Here is a 15,131-nt window from a genome sequence, read left to right as displayed (position 1 = left end):
GAACAGCTGGGTGGAAAAAGTGACACAGGGTCTTGAAAGGATGAGAGGGAGAAAAAGAGAAGTGTTGCCAGGGGAGGCAAAAGTACTGCGAGCTATTTCACAGAAAACTGATATAAAATCGTTCAAGCTCCAGTCAACAAGATCAGCCTTGTAAAAAAAAAAAAAATCGAAATACGTCTTAACCTGGTCTTAACACACAACCGCAGACTGCATCAAAATACACAACACACATTTCCCAGTGTACTACATAGAGTCTGGATGATTTCTCTTCACTCGATTAGTTCTGACTACGACTCGCGCGGGTATTTTTCGGCCGACTCATAGATCGTATATTCGGAAAAAATGCATCACTCGATGGATAGATTTCTTACTCGTGTTCCTATTAGGCAAACACTGAATGAACTACTTAGCGAAACGAATCATTCTGATGCATTTATACATATTAAATATATGTATAACATATTAAATAGTTCAAATATAAATCTTAAAATGTGGTTGTTGTAGCCTAATATAGACTAGACATAAAATCTGTCTTCCTAAACTGCCCTGCTCATTTTGTTTATTTATGTAGGCCTAGATAATGTGTTATTAATACTGTAGCTGCTTCCAAGTCTTTCAGGGAAGGTCAGAGAAAGTCGTGTGCCAATAATAATAGCAATTCAAAGAGTAGTCAAGTCATTTAGGCTTGTCCAGGTTAGTCAAAAATTATATTTAAGTCCCTGTTAAGCATGTCATGAATTCTTTCTAAAATAGTTTTAAAGCTGTTATTAGGATAACGATCCTTAAAATTAACTTGAGGTGTGTATAGTTGCACTTTTCTATTTCATATGAATGTTCTTCATTGTTTCGGAATTTTAAAGGGCTAAAATTTCACAGCTAGATGTCTCTTATATCGATTTAACTTTTTGTTAACCTTTATCTAACAATTTCAATTTTGCCTGTAAAAAGGTGGCAACACCCCGTTTTTCTGCACAATGCAGGGATATCTTAAGGGTGTGAAGACTACACTTGACTTCCACATCATACTCTTGTTTTATTAAACCCATTGCAGCCAAATAAAGTAAAAAAATTTAACGCACAAAACCTCGTCTTGAGAAAACTGCATCTCTAGCTCGGCGTAATGGTTTTGGTTTCAGGAAACATCGACAGAGTGAGCGCTCTTCGCTTGTTTCGTCTCTGTTGCTTTGCAGACAGGCACGCGGGCATCATCGGCTCTCTCTCTCTGGCTTGTGAGCTCTGATTGTTGTGGCTCCTCTTCGTCCAGAAAGTTCGCCTCACAGTCAAATCGTTTTTATTTCGCGGAGGTGTTAAAGCAATATGGCAGACTCGCAAGAGGACAAGCTGTACAAAGCGGAATATGCGAAAAGCGGCCGCGCGTCGTGCAAGAAATGCAAAGAAAACATCGCCAAAGACTCGCTGAGGATGGCCATCATGGTGCAGGTAAAAACAGCGACGTCTTAAGAAGCCTGCTTAGCTAGCTTTACACCACAGTGCTGTCTGTGTCTTTCAAATGATGGGCTCCGTTCAGAAAACACAATGAGTAGGCTGTTTAACAAGCTGTTGGAGAATTAAAACGTGTTTCGTATAACGTGGTTTCGGTTCTGTTGCGTCGGGCCCTCGTTAGCATTTAAATGGTGACATTGTCTTCTTCACAAAGACCCGTCTTTCTCAGTTATGCATACTTTAATATTCATACTGAGTCTTAGTGATGCATCTGTTTTCAATCTATTATGCAGTTACATCTCTGTTGATAATGTTTGTTTTTAGGATGAATAAACAAAATAATTCAATTGAATACAACAACTCCTGCATCACAGTGTGAAGTCTGCTCTGCTGCCCCACACAGATTTAATTAACTAATAGGCTAAAACCTCCTGAATGTCAACCCTTTTTTTTTTTTTTTGTTCTTACTCAAGACCTGTGAAGCTGCTCCAGATTGCAAATCAGCTTTTACTCTGAAGGCCTGTTGACGTCAGTCTGTTTAAGATCAGTCAAGATTTATCACCTCAGTGCATATTATGACATTTTATGAATGGGCATGCCACAAAAAAAATTATAAAAGTGTAACAATATCTCGGCAATAATATTGATTTGCCTCTCCAAAAGCACTGAGTAAATCTTAAATTAATATTTAACATACAAATTCGTTTAGTTTTTTTTTTTTTTTTTTTTTTTTTTTTTTTCAAATTAAGATTGTTTCCTCTGCACAAACTGGACAAGAAGTAGTACTAGGATGTTTGATGGTATATGAACTTTGATGAATATAAACAAAAGTCTCCCTGTTCTAATTTTAAAACACTGCTGTCAGTATCATAAAAGTTGCAATATGCTAAACTGCTACCTGTTTTGTTTTTTTTATTATTATATTACACTCTGCCAACACACAACCCAATTCACTGTACATATTGCACTTGTGTGTTGAATCTTCCTTTTTGGATTTCCTCAGTCCCCCATGTTTGATGGGAAGGTCCCTCACTGGCACCACTTCTCCTGCTTCTGGCAGCGAGCTGCAGCTCAGTCCACTGGAGATATAGCCGGGTACTCTGACCTCCGCTGGGATGACCAGGAGAAAGTCAAAAAGGCCATTGAGAGCGGAGGAGCAACAGGAGGTCAGTACTCGACTCTTAACATTTAACTTGCATAATAAAGGACTATTAAAATATAATATGTCCACACACACACACACACACACACACACACACACACACACACACACACACACACACACACACACATCATGTACATACTTTGATGAAGAGTGATTCTTGAATTGCCTTTATGTAATTTCTTGTTTGAGGAGTTAAAACCCACAGCTTCTAACAATTTACCTTTTTGATAGTTGGAGTGTGTTCTCTATGGCTTCGTAAATATTTCTCTGTCTGACAGCTGGTCAGATAAATGAAGCAAAAAAAAAAAAAACAGTTATACATGTTCTTTTGTCGGTGTAAAGATAAACAGGTTTATAGAAAATAAATCCCTTCCCATACTTTATCACACAAAAGATTTGTACATTTGTTTCATGGTGACCACACATGGTTTTCTAAGATATCTTTACATTCACAAAGATTTTTTTTGAAGGACTTGCTCTACTAAATATTTTTCACTTTTTGTAGGAAAGGGTGACCAGAAGGGTGGAGCTAAAGGAGAGAAGACGCTGAATGACTTTGCAGTTGAATACGCGAAGTCAAACCGCAGCACATGCAAAGGCTGCGAGCAGAAAATAGAAAAGGTAAGCAGCCTCTTTTGCTTCATGGGTGAAAACTGTGATTGCCATCAATTATTCAAAATGACATATTTTAGGTGTCATGTAAGTTTGATCAAATTTGATTGAGTCTGTGATCCTCGGGCATCTTTTTCAGGACCAGATCCGTGTTTCCAAGAAAACAGTAGACCCTGAAAAGCCTCAGCTGGGTCTGATCGACCGCTGGTACCACACGGCCTGTTTTGTTAGCCGCCGAGAAGAACTGGTTTTTAAGCCTGAATACAGCGCTGCCCAGTTGAAGGGCTTCAATGCACTGCGGGCTGAAGACAAGGAGGAGCTGAAGAAGAGACTCCCTGTAGTCAAAACTGAAGGGTGAGGGATGATTTTCTTTTCTTTTTTACAGGTTGTCTACTATTAATCTTAAGAATTGGATTTCATATTGAGAAATCCTGCTCAGTTGTGGTGAGCGTTTCGGCACCTAGCTTCCTCTCTATCATCACCAACGCGGCTACAAGTGAAGCCTCCCTGTTTGCCTGCAGCAAAGGAATATAGCCTTAAAGGTGTCTCTGAAAGCTGTCATTGTGTAGGCATACAGGAAGGGGTTGACAGCAGAGTTGGCGTGTGACAGGATTATGGCGGTGAGCAGCAGCTCAAAAGGCACGGGGCAGCTCGGGCAGAGCAGCAGGAAGCAATTTATGACATGGAGTGGGATCCAGCATACAGTGAAGAGGAAGAGAACCAAGAAAAGAGAGGTTGCCGTCTTCATCTCTCGGCGAATCCTCGCCTGTCCCTCCGCTTTGCCGCTTTGCTCAGACGCTATTCGTCTCACCTGCCGCTTCACCGTGACAAAAATCTGCGCATATATGAGAAACATGATCACTAAAGGCATCAGCACACAAGAAAAGAAGTTGAAATAGACCATGTAGGTCATGTCTACCACCAAGACAAAGAAGCAGTAGCCTGAATCAGGCGGCGTCTTGTGCCAGCCCATCAGAGGAACAAGCCCGATGAGAAACGCCAGCAGCCACGTGGAGAGGATCACCAGCGCAGCGTTGCGACGCGTCATCAAGGCTCTGTAGCGGAAAGGCATGAAGATGGCGATATAACGCTCCACCGCGACCGCCAGCAGGCTGAAGATGGAGCTTTGCGTGAACATGATCAAAACACTCAGCATGAGCAGACACAGGTAGAGGTTGTGACGAGGCAAACCAACGTCGGTCAGGATTGCACAGGGGATGGCGATGGTGCCCACGCAGATGTCAGCGACGGCAAGCGAAACCAGGAAGTAGTTGGTGACCGTGCGTAACTTGCGGTTGAGGCCCACAGCGGCACAGACCAGCAGGTTTCCGATCGTGGAGAGGAAGGCGATGACAAGCTCGGCTGCCATGTAGGCAACATTAGGGGAAATGAGCAAGTCAGCGGTCGGAGGGGAGGGAGAGGAGGAGTTCTGGAAAGAGGAATAAAGATTGGAGGAGTTTCTAGTATGGCGGACAGAGTAGAAGTTCAGCAGTGGAGTGGTGTCTTCCATGTTCATCCTATAGACAGAGACAATATTCAAGTTAGAAGTCCACCAAAAGCTCCTGTGAGGAACTTTGGCTTGTGTTGAAAAGAGGAGATCAGTTACTCACCGATGTACAGCCGGATGGCCCTCTTTAAAAAGTCTTTCCTCAGGAGATTAAGAACGCCTGTGTCCTGTTCTTCACAGCAGCCATTCTGATTCTATATGCCCGTCTTTGCATTTTATATCACAAGTCAACTTCTGTTTGTGAAAACCTTAAGGAAACTGTTTTATATGACTCCCTTCTTCCCTCTTGATGTCAGTTGTTGTCCAACAAGGGATGTTGTCGTTCATGGGGTGGCTAATTAATAGTTTGTGTCAAGGAAGAAAATGCTATCAGCATTGACACCTGGGACTGTGCAGACATGTACCTGCATGTATGTGTGTGTGTCCATTAACTGATGGGGCCCTAATGAATCACCTTAGTGAATAAAGGTGTCATATTCTGCATTGTTTGTTCTGTTGTCCAGTATCCCTCTTGGCCTCATTTGGGAAGTTAATTTAGATGGTTTTTCTTTCCCCTTGTCATTTTTTTTTTTTATTATTCATAACATTTTCTAAATAGAAAACAAGAAAAGTTTGCAAAGAAAGCTTTTTGAAACGTGTGTTCGCTCTTGCAGAAAGCGAAAAGCTGATGAGATGGATGGCGTGTCAAAAAAACAGAAGAAGGAAGAAGATGACAAGAAGAAGAAGCTGGAGGAGCAGTTGAAGGTACTTTTTCTTTCATTCAACCTCACATAATAAAAAAAGAGAGACATCACCTCACTTTATGTTTGTTAGTGAACATATCTCAACAAGCTGTCTTTTTGTGTGTGTGTGTGTGTGTGTGTGTGTCTCTGCAGAACCAAAGCCAGCTGGTTTGGGGACTTAAGGACAAACTGAAGAAGTTCTGTTCAATAAACGATATGAAAGAGCTGCTGATTGCAAACAGCCAGGATGTTCCCTCTGGAGAGTCCAATGTAAGAATGACTCACTCTTTTTTTTTACCAACTGCTGTATGTGTAAATTGGAATTGTAAAAAAGCCAGATATTTTATACCCACTTTTAATTTGTTTATTGAAGCAGTACAGTACCATTTTTGCAACATTTGAAAGAAACTTAACATGAGAAACAAAACAGAACCTTATGTTAGCACGTTTCCTGTATTATGTTTTTATTGATTGATGGAATAAGTGTGTTGTTCATTCCTTGGCCTTTCATTGTACACATACTGACAGGGTTCTTACATAGATTGGAAGGTCTGACATTACATTTCGTAACCTCCATGTCTGATTAAGGATGAAAAAGGCAATGATTATTACTTGTTTTCAGTTTTCTTTGTAATCGCAAACAAATCATCAAAGAACCACATGTCAAGCCTTTCTTTACATTGCTAGAGGATTATACAGCAATGAGAAGTAAGAGGTCGCTCTTTTAACATTTCTTCATTCTTTGTCATTGAGTCAAAAAGGATGCTCAGACTCATAGAATGTTTAGTCATTTACTTTTTCAACTCACATTTGGTTAGTCGTGGAAAGCACAACAGGATATGTAGCACCAGTAGTTCAGCAGTCGTTGGGCTGCTGCTATTACTTGTCAATGCAAGTTTTCCAACAGCTGTTTTTTCAAGTTCCAATCTCCAGTTTTGGATTCTAGGGACGTATATCATTTTTAAAAGGGAGAGTAATATGTCGGAAACGTTTACAGTATTCATAACAATAAAATACTGTAACTGTAGCTGTGATTCTGCTATTCTACAATTGATTTAGCAGATGCTTTTGTCCAAATCGACTTTCATCTGAGTATGAACAACAGAAGCAAAAATCTAGTAGGGAAAGAAAAATGTCAGCAGGTGCCAACAAACAGCTTCCTGTGCGATCAGACAGGTGCTGACAGGCAGTGCGCAGAGCAATGCACGGGGTGTAATAAGTAGATTCCTAAAAGAGCTGGGTTTATCTTAAAGGTGGAAAGAGATTCTGCAGGTTGATGATGCAGCGTGTGATGTTTGGTCGACAGGTGGTGGACTCCCTGGCAGATGGCATGGCTTTCGGTGCTCTGGAGGCCTGTAAGGAGTGCAAGGGCCAGCTGGTGTTCAAAGGTGATGCTTATTACTGTACTGGAGATATCTCAGCCTGGACGAAGTGTGTTTTCAAAACGGCTACACCTTTACGCACAGACTGGGTCATACCCAAGGTAGGTCACCTCATTCTAGGATTACTTTTTTGTTATTTATAGTATGAATATCCATGCTGAATCACTACCCATGAGCGGGTCATTGTAATGGCTTAAAATGGACGTCTATAGTAACTGAGTTAAGAAGCAGGAAAATGACAAACATTATCCTTGTATTTTACTACTTGACCACTATCATTTCAGGAATTCCACGAAGTTCCCTTCCTGAAAAAGTTCAAGTTCAAGCGGCAGGATAGAGTTTACCCGAAGGAGGCTCCCGCCCAAACCCTCACCGCAGCCAAAGCAGAACCCCTGGCGAGTGCATCCCGTGCCCCGATGGAGCTGCCAGAGGGAGCACCTGCAGGTCAGTGGAGAAAAAGAAAAAGTTGTCTTACTCTGCGGTTGTTTGAATATTGAATTCATTTCAAAGAGAAGATTAAGCAAAACGTTCATAGCTGGGGGAAAACACTTTGAGTATTGAAGATACTCCCAGACAAAAGCATTGAAAAAAAAAAAACATTTTAACTTAGAAAAATGTTGTTGTTTTTTGTCCCATAGACAAACCTCTTACTGGTATGAAACTGTTGACGGTGGGGAAGCTGTCCAAAAACAAAGATGATCTGAAGGTAGCTGTGGAGGAGCTGGGAGGAAAAATTACAGCCACAGCCAATAAGGCCTCTCTCTGCCTCAGCACAAAGAGTGAGTAACCAATCGAATCCTTCAAGTCCTTTCTAAAAGCTATAAATGTGTGAATGCTTTCTTCATCACGTGTCTACTTCCAACAGAGGAGGTGGAGAAGATGAGTAAGAAAATGGAGGAAGCTAGGGACGCCGGCGTGCGGGTCGTCTCTGAGGATTTCCTCAAAGACATCAAGTCGTCGGGTAAAGCCCTCCAGGAGCTGGTCTCCCTGCACGCCGTCTCACCCTGGGGAGCAGAGGTCAAAGTGGAGGCTCAGGCTCCATCTGTGGCCTCCAAGTCTGGAGCGCTGGCTGCTAAGAGCACAGGCAGGGTGAAGGAGGAGGAAGGTGAAGGATGATTGGTGCTTCTTGAAATAGATTTTAAAGGCAACGACTTGTGTTATAGCATGGACTGTGTATCATTATTACTCACTGCATCTACACTGTTACAGGTGGTAGCAAAAGCAAGACGATGAAACTCACAGTCAAAGGAGGAGCTGCTGTGGATCCAGATTCAGGTAGTAATGAGTACCCTGCATTTTTTTTCCCCCCTTGACTTTGATTTTTGTCTTCTGACCTTGATTCTTTGATTTTAGGTCTAGAGAACAGCGCTCATGTCCTGGAGCAGAGCGGGAAGATGTACAGTGCTACGCTGGGTCTTGTCGACATTGTCAGAGGAACGAACTCCTACTATAAACTGCAACTGCTGGAGGATGACGTACAGAAACGGTCGGTGTTGCTGCACAAAAACATTTCACTGCATTTTTTTTCTTTAGTGTTGAGCTTATTAAAGGTACCAGTGTATGCTATACAGGGGTGCAAACTTGTCACCTCAACACGGCCCGGAGAAAGTACTTCCGGGCCCTGCAGCCAATCATCGGCACAAACTCATCCGCGTTGTTACAAAATCTTGGAGGTGTGGGCTGGGCGCTCAGATCCTCCGCGGACCATTCTCGCGCCGACCGCAAGAAGCATGAAACCTGATTCAATGAGTCGCAATGTGCAGCACATGGCTAATTTACATAACGTTATTTTTCCCTGAAAACACTTTGGAAAGAGTCGAAGTCTGGCTAGCAAGCCAGCCTTTCTGTTAAACATCCTGTCTGATCATATTTACCGTTTGAGAGAAATGCGTGCTAGCTTGAAGGTAACTTCATACAGCTTTCTGGTTCATTATTATCTCAGGCAACATTAAAGTGACAGCTGGTCAACAAATGTAATCAGGCCAGAGGGAATATAAACTTAATGAGAATCAGCAGGAGCTAAACATCAGGTTAATATATTGATAATGTTTTTTGATAGAAGAGAAAATATTGTCATACTTGATGACTGCATTATGTTCTCTCTGCTCTGGGAGCTACTTGCATAGTGACTGCCCTTCACATCACCCCTTAGTAAAACATGGTAAGCCCTGTTCTGCAAATTCATCCCATTTATAAAAAGAGACTCAAGGTTGGGAGCATGTGTTCTTCATGTTTCACTGAAGCTTTATCAAAAAGTTAAAACAGAACATAGATATCGACAAGCAATTGTGTTTTTCTTATTGTTTGCACTGCTTCTTTAGTCGGTCTGAATGTTAAAGTCATCTGTAAATTCACAATTTAAAGCTGATATTTAAAAAATAATAATAATAATCTTCCTGGGGGAGCATGCCCTGGGGGGTTTGGATCCATGTCACCTTTTTCATCCCTGATGAGTTTGCACCCCTGGCTATATATATATATATATAAGGCTTCTTATCATTATTTACGCTTAAAGTGAAATAAATAGGACTTCTAAGCTTGCTCACTGCAGCAGACTGTGACTTTAATGTTTTCTTTTCCCTCCATTTTCATTGAAAATAGACTGAATCAGAAAAAAACATCTAACTCTAGTATGTCTTTTCTGCCGGTCTCTCGTTGTATTTGTAGGTACTGGGTGTTCAGGTCATGGGGCAGAGTGGGCACCACCATCGGAGGCAACAAACTGGACAAGTTTCACGACAAAAACTCGGCTCTGGACAACTTCCTGAATGTCTACAAAGAGAAGACAGGCAATCAGTGGTGCTCCTCCAACTTCACCAAATATCCTAACAAGTTTTACCCCCTGGAGATTGACTATGGACAGGTATGTACAAGCCACAGAACAAAAATAGCAACAAAAAAAAAAAGCTAGATTGCAGTCAGTATTCTGTATCAGGGATTAGCTATTTTCTAACATTTCTCGGTAGGATGAGGAAGCGGTGAAGAGGCTGACGGCCAGCGCTGGCACAAAGTCTAAACTGGCGAAACCTGTCCAGGAATTGATCAAGAACATCTTTGATGTGGAGAGCATGAAAAAGGCCATGGTGGAATTCGAGGTAAGACATCTTGTGTACAAATTACAAACTGCATCCTACAACATCTTTGTCCTTTTAATTTTAACCTAACCAAAGCTGCACTTTTCTTAGTGTTCCTTTTCAAATTAGAGTTGCTTCATGAAAAAAACAACCTCATCTGATGTACTCAATTACTTGATGAAAATGATGACTTTGGACAAAGATTAGTTTCATAGAATAAAGCTGAATTATCTGTACTGTCACAAGGCTGTATCAGTGTTTAAATGACATTTCTCCTAAGGGATGTAGTTGCATTCATGTAACAAATTGCATTGGTTGGAAGAAAAAACATCCCGTAGCCTTTTTTCCCATCGAGGGGCATTATGATGGGATCCGCCATAGCTTTCTTCCAGATTTAGCAAAAATGAAATTAGGACCTTATGCGTGTTTGTCTTTGTGCATAGTGCTCTCTAACTACTTTTGTATCATAGATAAGTTATTGTTTATATCATCCCAAGTGTGTGTGCATACTTCCTTCATCACTCATCACCTCTCCTCTCTTGTCCTTAGATTGACCTCCAGAAGATGCCCCTTGGGAAACTGAGTAAGAGGCAGATCCAGAGTGCCTACTCTCTGCTCACTGAAGTCCAGCAGGTCAGTAAGCGACTGTTCCTCTTATTCATCTCACCCTTGGGTTCCCTTCTTTAAAGACTCTTTGACACACTAGAGTTCAAATGAACAAATTCTGCTCATTTCATTTGTGATTTTTAATTCAGTAAGAATCCATCTTGTGATGAATTTGTGACATGGCTACTTGTGTGCAATGGTTGAGCTACATATTTATAGTTTCCCCTTCTCCTCTGACCTGCCCATCTTTTTTATGAATATCTGTTACTTTTTCTTTTTTTAAATCAAAGGCTGTATCAGATAGTCTGCCTGAGTCCCAGGTACTGGATCTCTCCAATCGCTTTTACACCCTGATACCTCACGACTTCGGAATGAAGAAACCTCCACTGCTCAACAACCTGGATTATATTCAGGTAAGGAAAAAATACTGTATTCTACTGAACAGTTTTGTCTTGTTTTTTTTAATTTATTTTTAATTAATCAATATCATTACATCCACATACATCTGTTTAGGCTAAAGTTCAGATGTTGGACAACCTGTTGGATATTGAAGTGGCGTACAGCCTGCTGAGAGGAGGAGCACAGGACAACGAGAGCGATCCCATCGACATCAACTACGAGAAACTCAAAACCAAGATTGAGGTGAGGAGTGTCACTGTGTTTCTACAGGGATGTGCTGTGTCAAAGATGATGTATTTCTCTCTTTTTGGTTTGATATCATTTGTTTTTTTAACAGGTTGTTGACAAGACTACTCGTGAGGCTGAGATCATTATTCAATATGTTAAGAACACTCACGCTGCTACACACAACACTTACACACTGGAAGTGCAAGAGGTGAGTCATTTCTTTACACAGACGTCATATCCACTCTCTGGTGTAACTCTATTTTCCAGCATGAATTACCATCTTCACTGTTACTGTCCCTATCTTTTAGATCTTTAAAATTGTCAGAGAGGGAGAGCATCAGCGCTATCGTCCGTTCGAGGAGCTACACAATCGCCAACTGCTGTGGCACGGCTCCCGCACCACAAACTACGCCGGTATCTTGTCTCAGGGTCTGCGTATTGCCCCTCCAGAGGCGCCAGTGGTGAGTTTTTGTTTTTTTTACTGAGTTCATAATTGTTAGGAACCTCTAGCTACGCCACATTTCAGGGGTGCAAACTTTTCACCTTTCGGAGAAATTCGCCGTTTTGGATCCCAATTAGGTCATTTGTGTGATTCATTTAGATCTGCAATAAAAATATTTGGAGGGTGGGGGTAAATCTGCGACGCGAGCTGTCATGCTTCTTGCGGCCAGCGAGCACGGCCCCTTGAACGTCAAGTCGTTTCTGATTGCTCAACACGGCCTGAAGAAAGTACTTCCGGGCCCTGCAGCCAATCATTGCAACGCGGTCGGCACGAACTCGTCCGCGTTGCTACAAAAATCTCGGAGGTGCGCGGCTGAAGCTCAGACCCTCCGCGCCTGCGGACCATTCTCGCGATTGCGCAATAACGCTGCACCGACCGTAAGAAGCGTGAAACCTGATTCAATGAGTCAATGTGCAGCACATGGCTGTGGGAAGATTTGAAGTCTGGCTAGCAAGCCAGCCTTTCTGTTAAACATCCTGTCTGATCATATTTACCGTTTGAGAAAAATGTGTGCAAGCTTGGAAAGAGTCTGCCCTTCACATCATCCCTTAGTAGAACATGGTAAGCCCTGTTCTGCAAATTCATCCCATTTATAAAAAGGGACTGAAGGTTGGGAGCATGTGTTCTTCATGTATCACTGAAACTTTATCAAAAAGTTAAAACGGAACATAGATATCGACAAGCAATTGTGTTTTTCTTATTGTTTGCACTGCTTCTTTAGTCGGTCTGAATGTTAAAATCGTCTGTAAATTCACATTTTAAAGCTGATATTTTAAAAAAAATATCCCCGGACCCCCCTAGGGAGTTTGGATCCATGTCACCTTTTTCATCCCTGATCAGTTTGCACCCCTGACATTTATGCAACAATCTAATGACTCCAGTATATTCTGTAATTATTATAGATGTCGTATCTCCTTTTCATTGCTGATCTGCTTTGTTTCCTTCAGACTGGTTACATGTTTGGAAAAGGTGTGTACTTTGCCGACATGGTGTCCAAGAGTGCAAACTACTGTCACACCTCTCAGTCAGATCCTGTTGGCCTCTTACTGCTGGCTGAGGTTGCTCTCGGCAACATGTAAGTAACAGGCTTAGTTCTTTCAGATGAAAGGTCATACATCAACTGTTTGGTAAGCTTCAACGATATGTGATGAGTGTCCATAACAGTTTCTTCCTTATTCTAATGCAGGCATGAATTGAAGAAAGCCTCCCACATCACAAAATTACCCAAGGGCAAGCACAGTGTTAAAGGTGAGAAAACTTTATCTTATTTTGACTTTCTTTTATTTTTAGTTCAATGGATCTTTTTTTTGTGTATATTGCTTTTCATTTCAGAATGTTATAGCGGTCGCATTATGTTTATAAACTGTCTCAAAGCAATTTAGGGCTGACTGGTAGAACATGTACTGGCAGCTGGCATTTATGAACCGGCCCAATCGTTTCATTTACTGACTGCTGGGGAAATATTTGAATATTTTCTTGATTTAAATACTCACTCATCAATGTGGTGGGGCATTTGGAAACACAAGCGCCCTTTGTTCATTAAAAAATAAACTAAAACTAAAAGATTTCTTTGTGTCCTGCTGCAAACTGTCATTAAATAACTTCCCTTAATCTTGCAGGTGTGGGTAGGACTGCTCCTGACCCCAGTGCCTCAGTCACTTTAGATGGGGTGCAAGTACCAATTGGAAAAGGAGCCCACACTAACATTGATGACACCAGTCTACTGTACAACGAGTATCCTTTTACACTGACCACCTGGTTCATAACTTTGATCCTTTTTACAAATGATGCCACATTTTTAAATCTGTACATTGTATGTTTGTCAATTAATGAAATAACTTTGATTTCACTATTTTACAAAGTTTTCACAACATGGAATTTTGCCTGATTTGAGACCAAAGTTGGAGAACTAGTTATTAAAGCATTGCATGGCTGTTGGTATATGAGGAACAAATTCTTAGTACTTATATTATTACATGAGAAAAGTTATTTTGTAACTTTCCGATCAGAATGTAGAGCACTCTGAGCCACCAGCTCGGTTTCACACACACTTAAATAAGCTTTTGTGGCATTTGCACACACAAATCACTGACTTAGACTGTTGGTATCAGTATAATGATTATTTTAAGACAGGAATTAATCATATCTGGTGTTTAAACTGTTGTTTGGTGTTTCTCATGTAGAAATTATTCAAATATAGCATCAATCCATGATCTCTCCATGATTACCCGTGTAATCTTTTATGGCTCTACTTTATGTAAATGTTCCTCTTTTTCAACTGTGTAAGTCATTGTGTTTGTATAATGAAAGTTAATGTCCTTAACTGTTACTCCTCCAGATACATTGTGTATGATGTAGCGCAGATAAACATGAAGTATCTCCTGAAGATCAAGTTTAACTACCAGACGTCCCTGTGGTGAGAGGGCCATTACTAATCCTTCACCACGGAAATCGAAGACCAGAGTTGCCTCCAAAACGCCTGGGCTTCATTCTCTGCAAAACAAGATGTTTGGCAAAGGAGCGACGCTTCACCACGTGTCACAGTGGTCATTGGAAATCTCTAGTCACTTTATTGCTTTTTCATCAGGTTAACTAGCTGGCAGCCTTTCTTAGTAACACATTAGGTACCTAAATACCTATTTCAGAGATGCTCATAAAACAGTTCTGTGGTGGTGAAAGCATGGTGCATACCACATAGAGTTGGGTTTAGTAATAAACATCAGTAAAAGTTAGTAGTTTTCTGTCTGACGTGGTAATCTTCATTCTATATTAAACTTGTAGTTAATAAGGCATAGCACCACATCTTGCAAGGGGTTTCTCAGTGAAATAGCTGCTTATATGAACATTTTGTAGTCTTGTGTTTCAAAGATACTGTACAAGGTTTGACATGTATATATTTGTTTTGTTTGTCAAAAAACTGTCTTCCTTGCCGATAACGGAAAAGATAGCAATGTGGTTGTGTTTATGCAAAGTATTCTGGAAAAGAAAACAACTGCCATGCTCTGTGGCACACTTTTTCTTAGTGCTTTTCTCGCTTACCTGAAAATAAAACAAAACATTGAAAGTTCTAAAATATCCTGCCTTAGTGTTTTTTTTTTATTTCACTGTATGATCTATCCAAATTTCAGTTCAGGTATAATTTCACTGTAGGAACATGTCAAGATGTCAATATAATGTGATACATATATTATTTTGGGCTGGTTGCAGGTCAGGTTCTCCTACCAAGAGAGGCAGCTGTGGGCTCAGTTGGTAGGGTCATCACCTCTCAACCAGAAGGTCAGGGGTTCAATCTCCAGCTGCGCAACATGTCTGATATGACCTTGGGCAAGACACTTGACCCTGAATTGCTAGTGGTGTATGAATGAAAGAATTAGTTACTTCTACATAGCGATCACTACCATCAGTGTGTGTGTGACCTGCAGTGTAAAAGTGCTTTGAGTAGTCAGAAGATTAGAAAAACGCTATATAAGCTCAAGTCCATTTACCAAGAA

General features: G+C 41.1%; 1 protein-coding gene and 1 pseudogene across 1 annotated transcript; one reads left to right on the top strand and one right to left on the bottom strand.

Moving 5' to 3' along the window:
• The first annotated feature begins 1,184 nt into the window (after window positions 1–1,184).
• parp1 (poly (ADP-ribose) polymerase 1) lies at window positions 1,185–14,715 on the top strand. The gene is made up of 23 exons (XM_020647430.3): window positions 1,185–1,440; window positions 2,447–2,609; window positions 3,114–3,229; window positions 3,360–3,574; window positions 5,381–5,471; window positions 5,603–5,719; window positions 6,756–6,932; window positions 7,116–7,275; window positions 7,470–7,610; window positions 7,697–7,936; window positions 8,041–8,106; window positions 8,185–8,317; window positions 9,499–9,694; window positions 9,798–9,926; window positions 10,455–10,538; window positions 10,802–10,924; window positions 11,025–11,153; window positions 11,248–11,346; window positions 11,447–11,599; window positions 12,588–12,715; window positions 12,827–12,888; window positions 13,260–13,374; window positions 13,979–14,715. The coding sequence occupies exons 1-23, from the start codon at window positions 1,318–1,320 to the stop codon at window positions 14,058–14,060; spliced, it is 3,042 nt and encodes a 1,013-aa protein (XP_020503086.1). The 5' UTR covers window positions 1,185–1,317; the 3' UTR covers window positions 14,061–14,715.
• LOC136182756 (adenosine receptor A1 pseudogene) lies at window positions 3,634–5,324 on the bottom strand (annotated as a pseudogene).
• Window positions 14,716–15,131: the final 416 nt, after the last annotated feature.

The sequence above is a fragment of the Labrus bergylta genome, chromosome 15 (assembly GCF_963930695.1).
Source record: "Labrus bergylta chromosome 15, fLabBer1.1, whole genome shotgun sequence".
Taxonomy (NCBI): domain Eukaryota; kingdom Metazoa; phylum Chordata; class Actinopteri; order Labriformes; family Labridae; genus Labrus; species Labrus bergylta.
Note: the sequence above shows the minus strand (reverse complement) of the source record. Positions and strands in the feature narration are given on the sequence as shown.

Bases quoted from the DNA above. Each gene is read 5' to 3' on its own strand.
- parp1 (XM_020647430.3), top strand. From the start codon at position 1,318: ATGGCAGACTCGCAAGAGGACAAGCTGTACAAAGCGGAATATGCGAAA. The intron at 3,575-5,380 runs GTGAGGGATGAT...TCGCTCTTGCAG, and splicing joins CCTGTAGTCAAAACTGAAGG to AAAGCGAAAAGCTGATGAGA. The intron at 11,154-11,247 runs GTGAGGAGTGTC...TTTTTTTAACAG, and splicing joins AACTCAAAACCAAGATTGAG to GTTGTTGACAAGACTACTCG.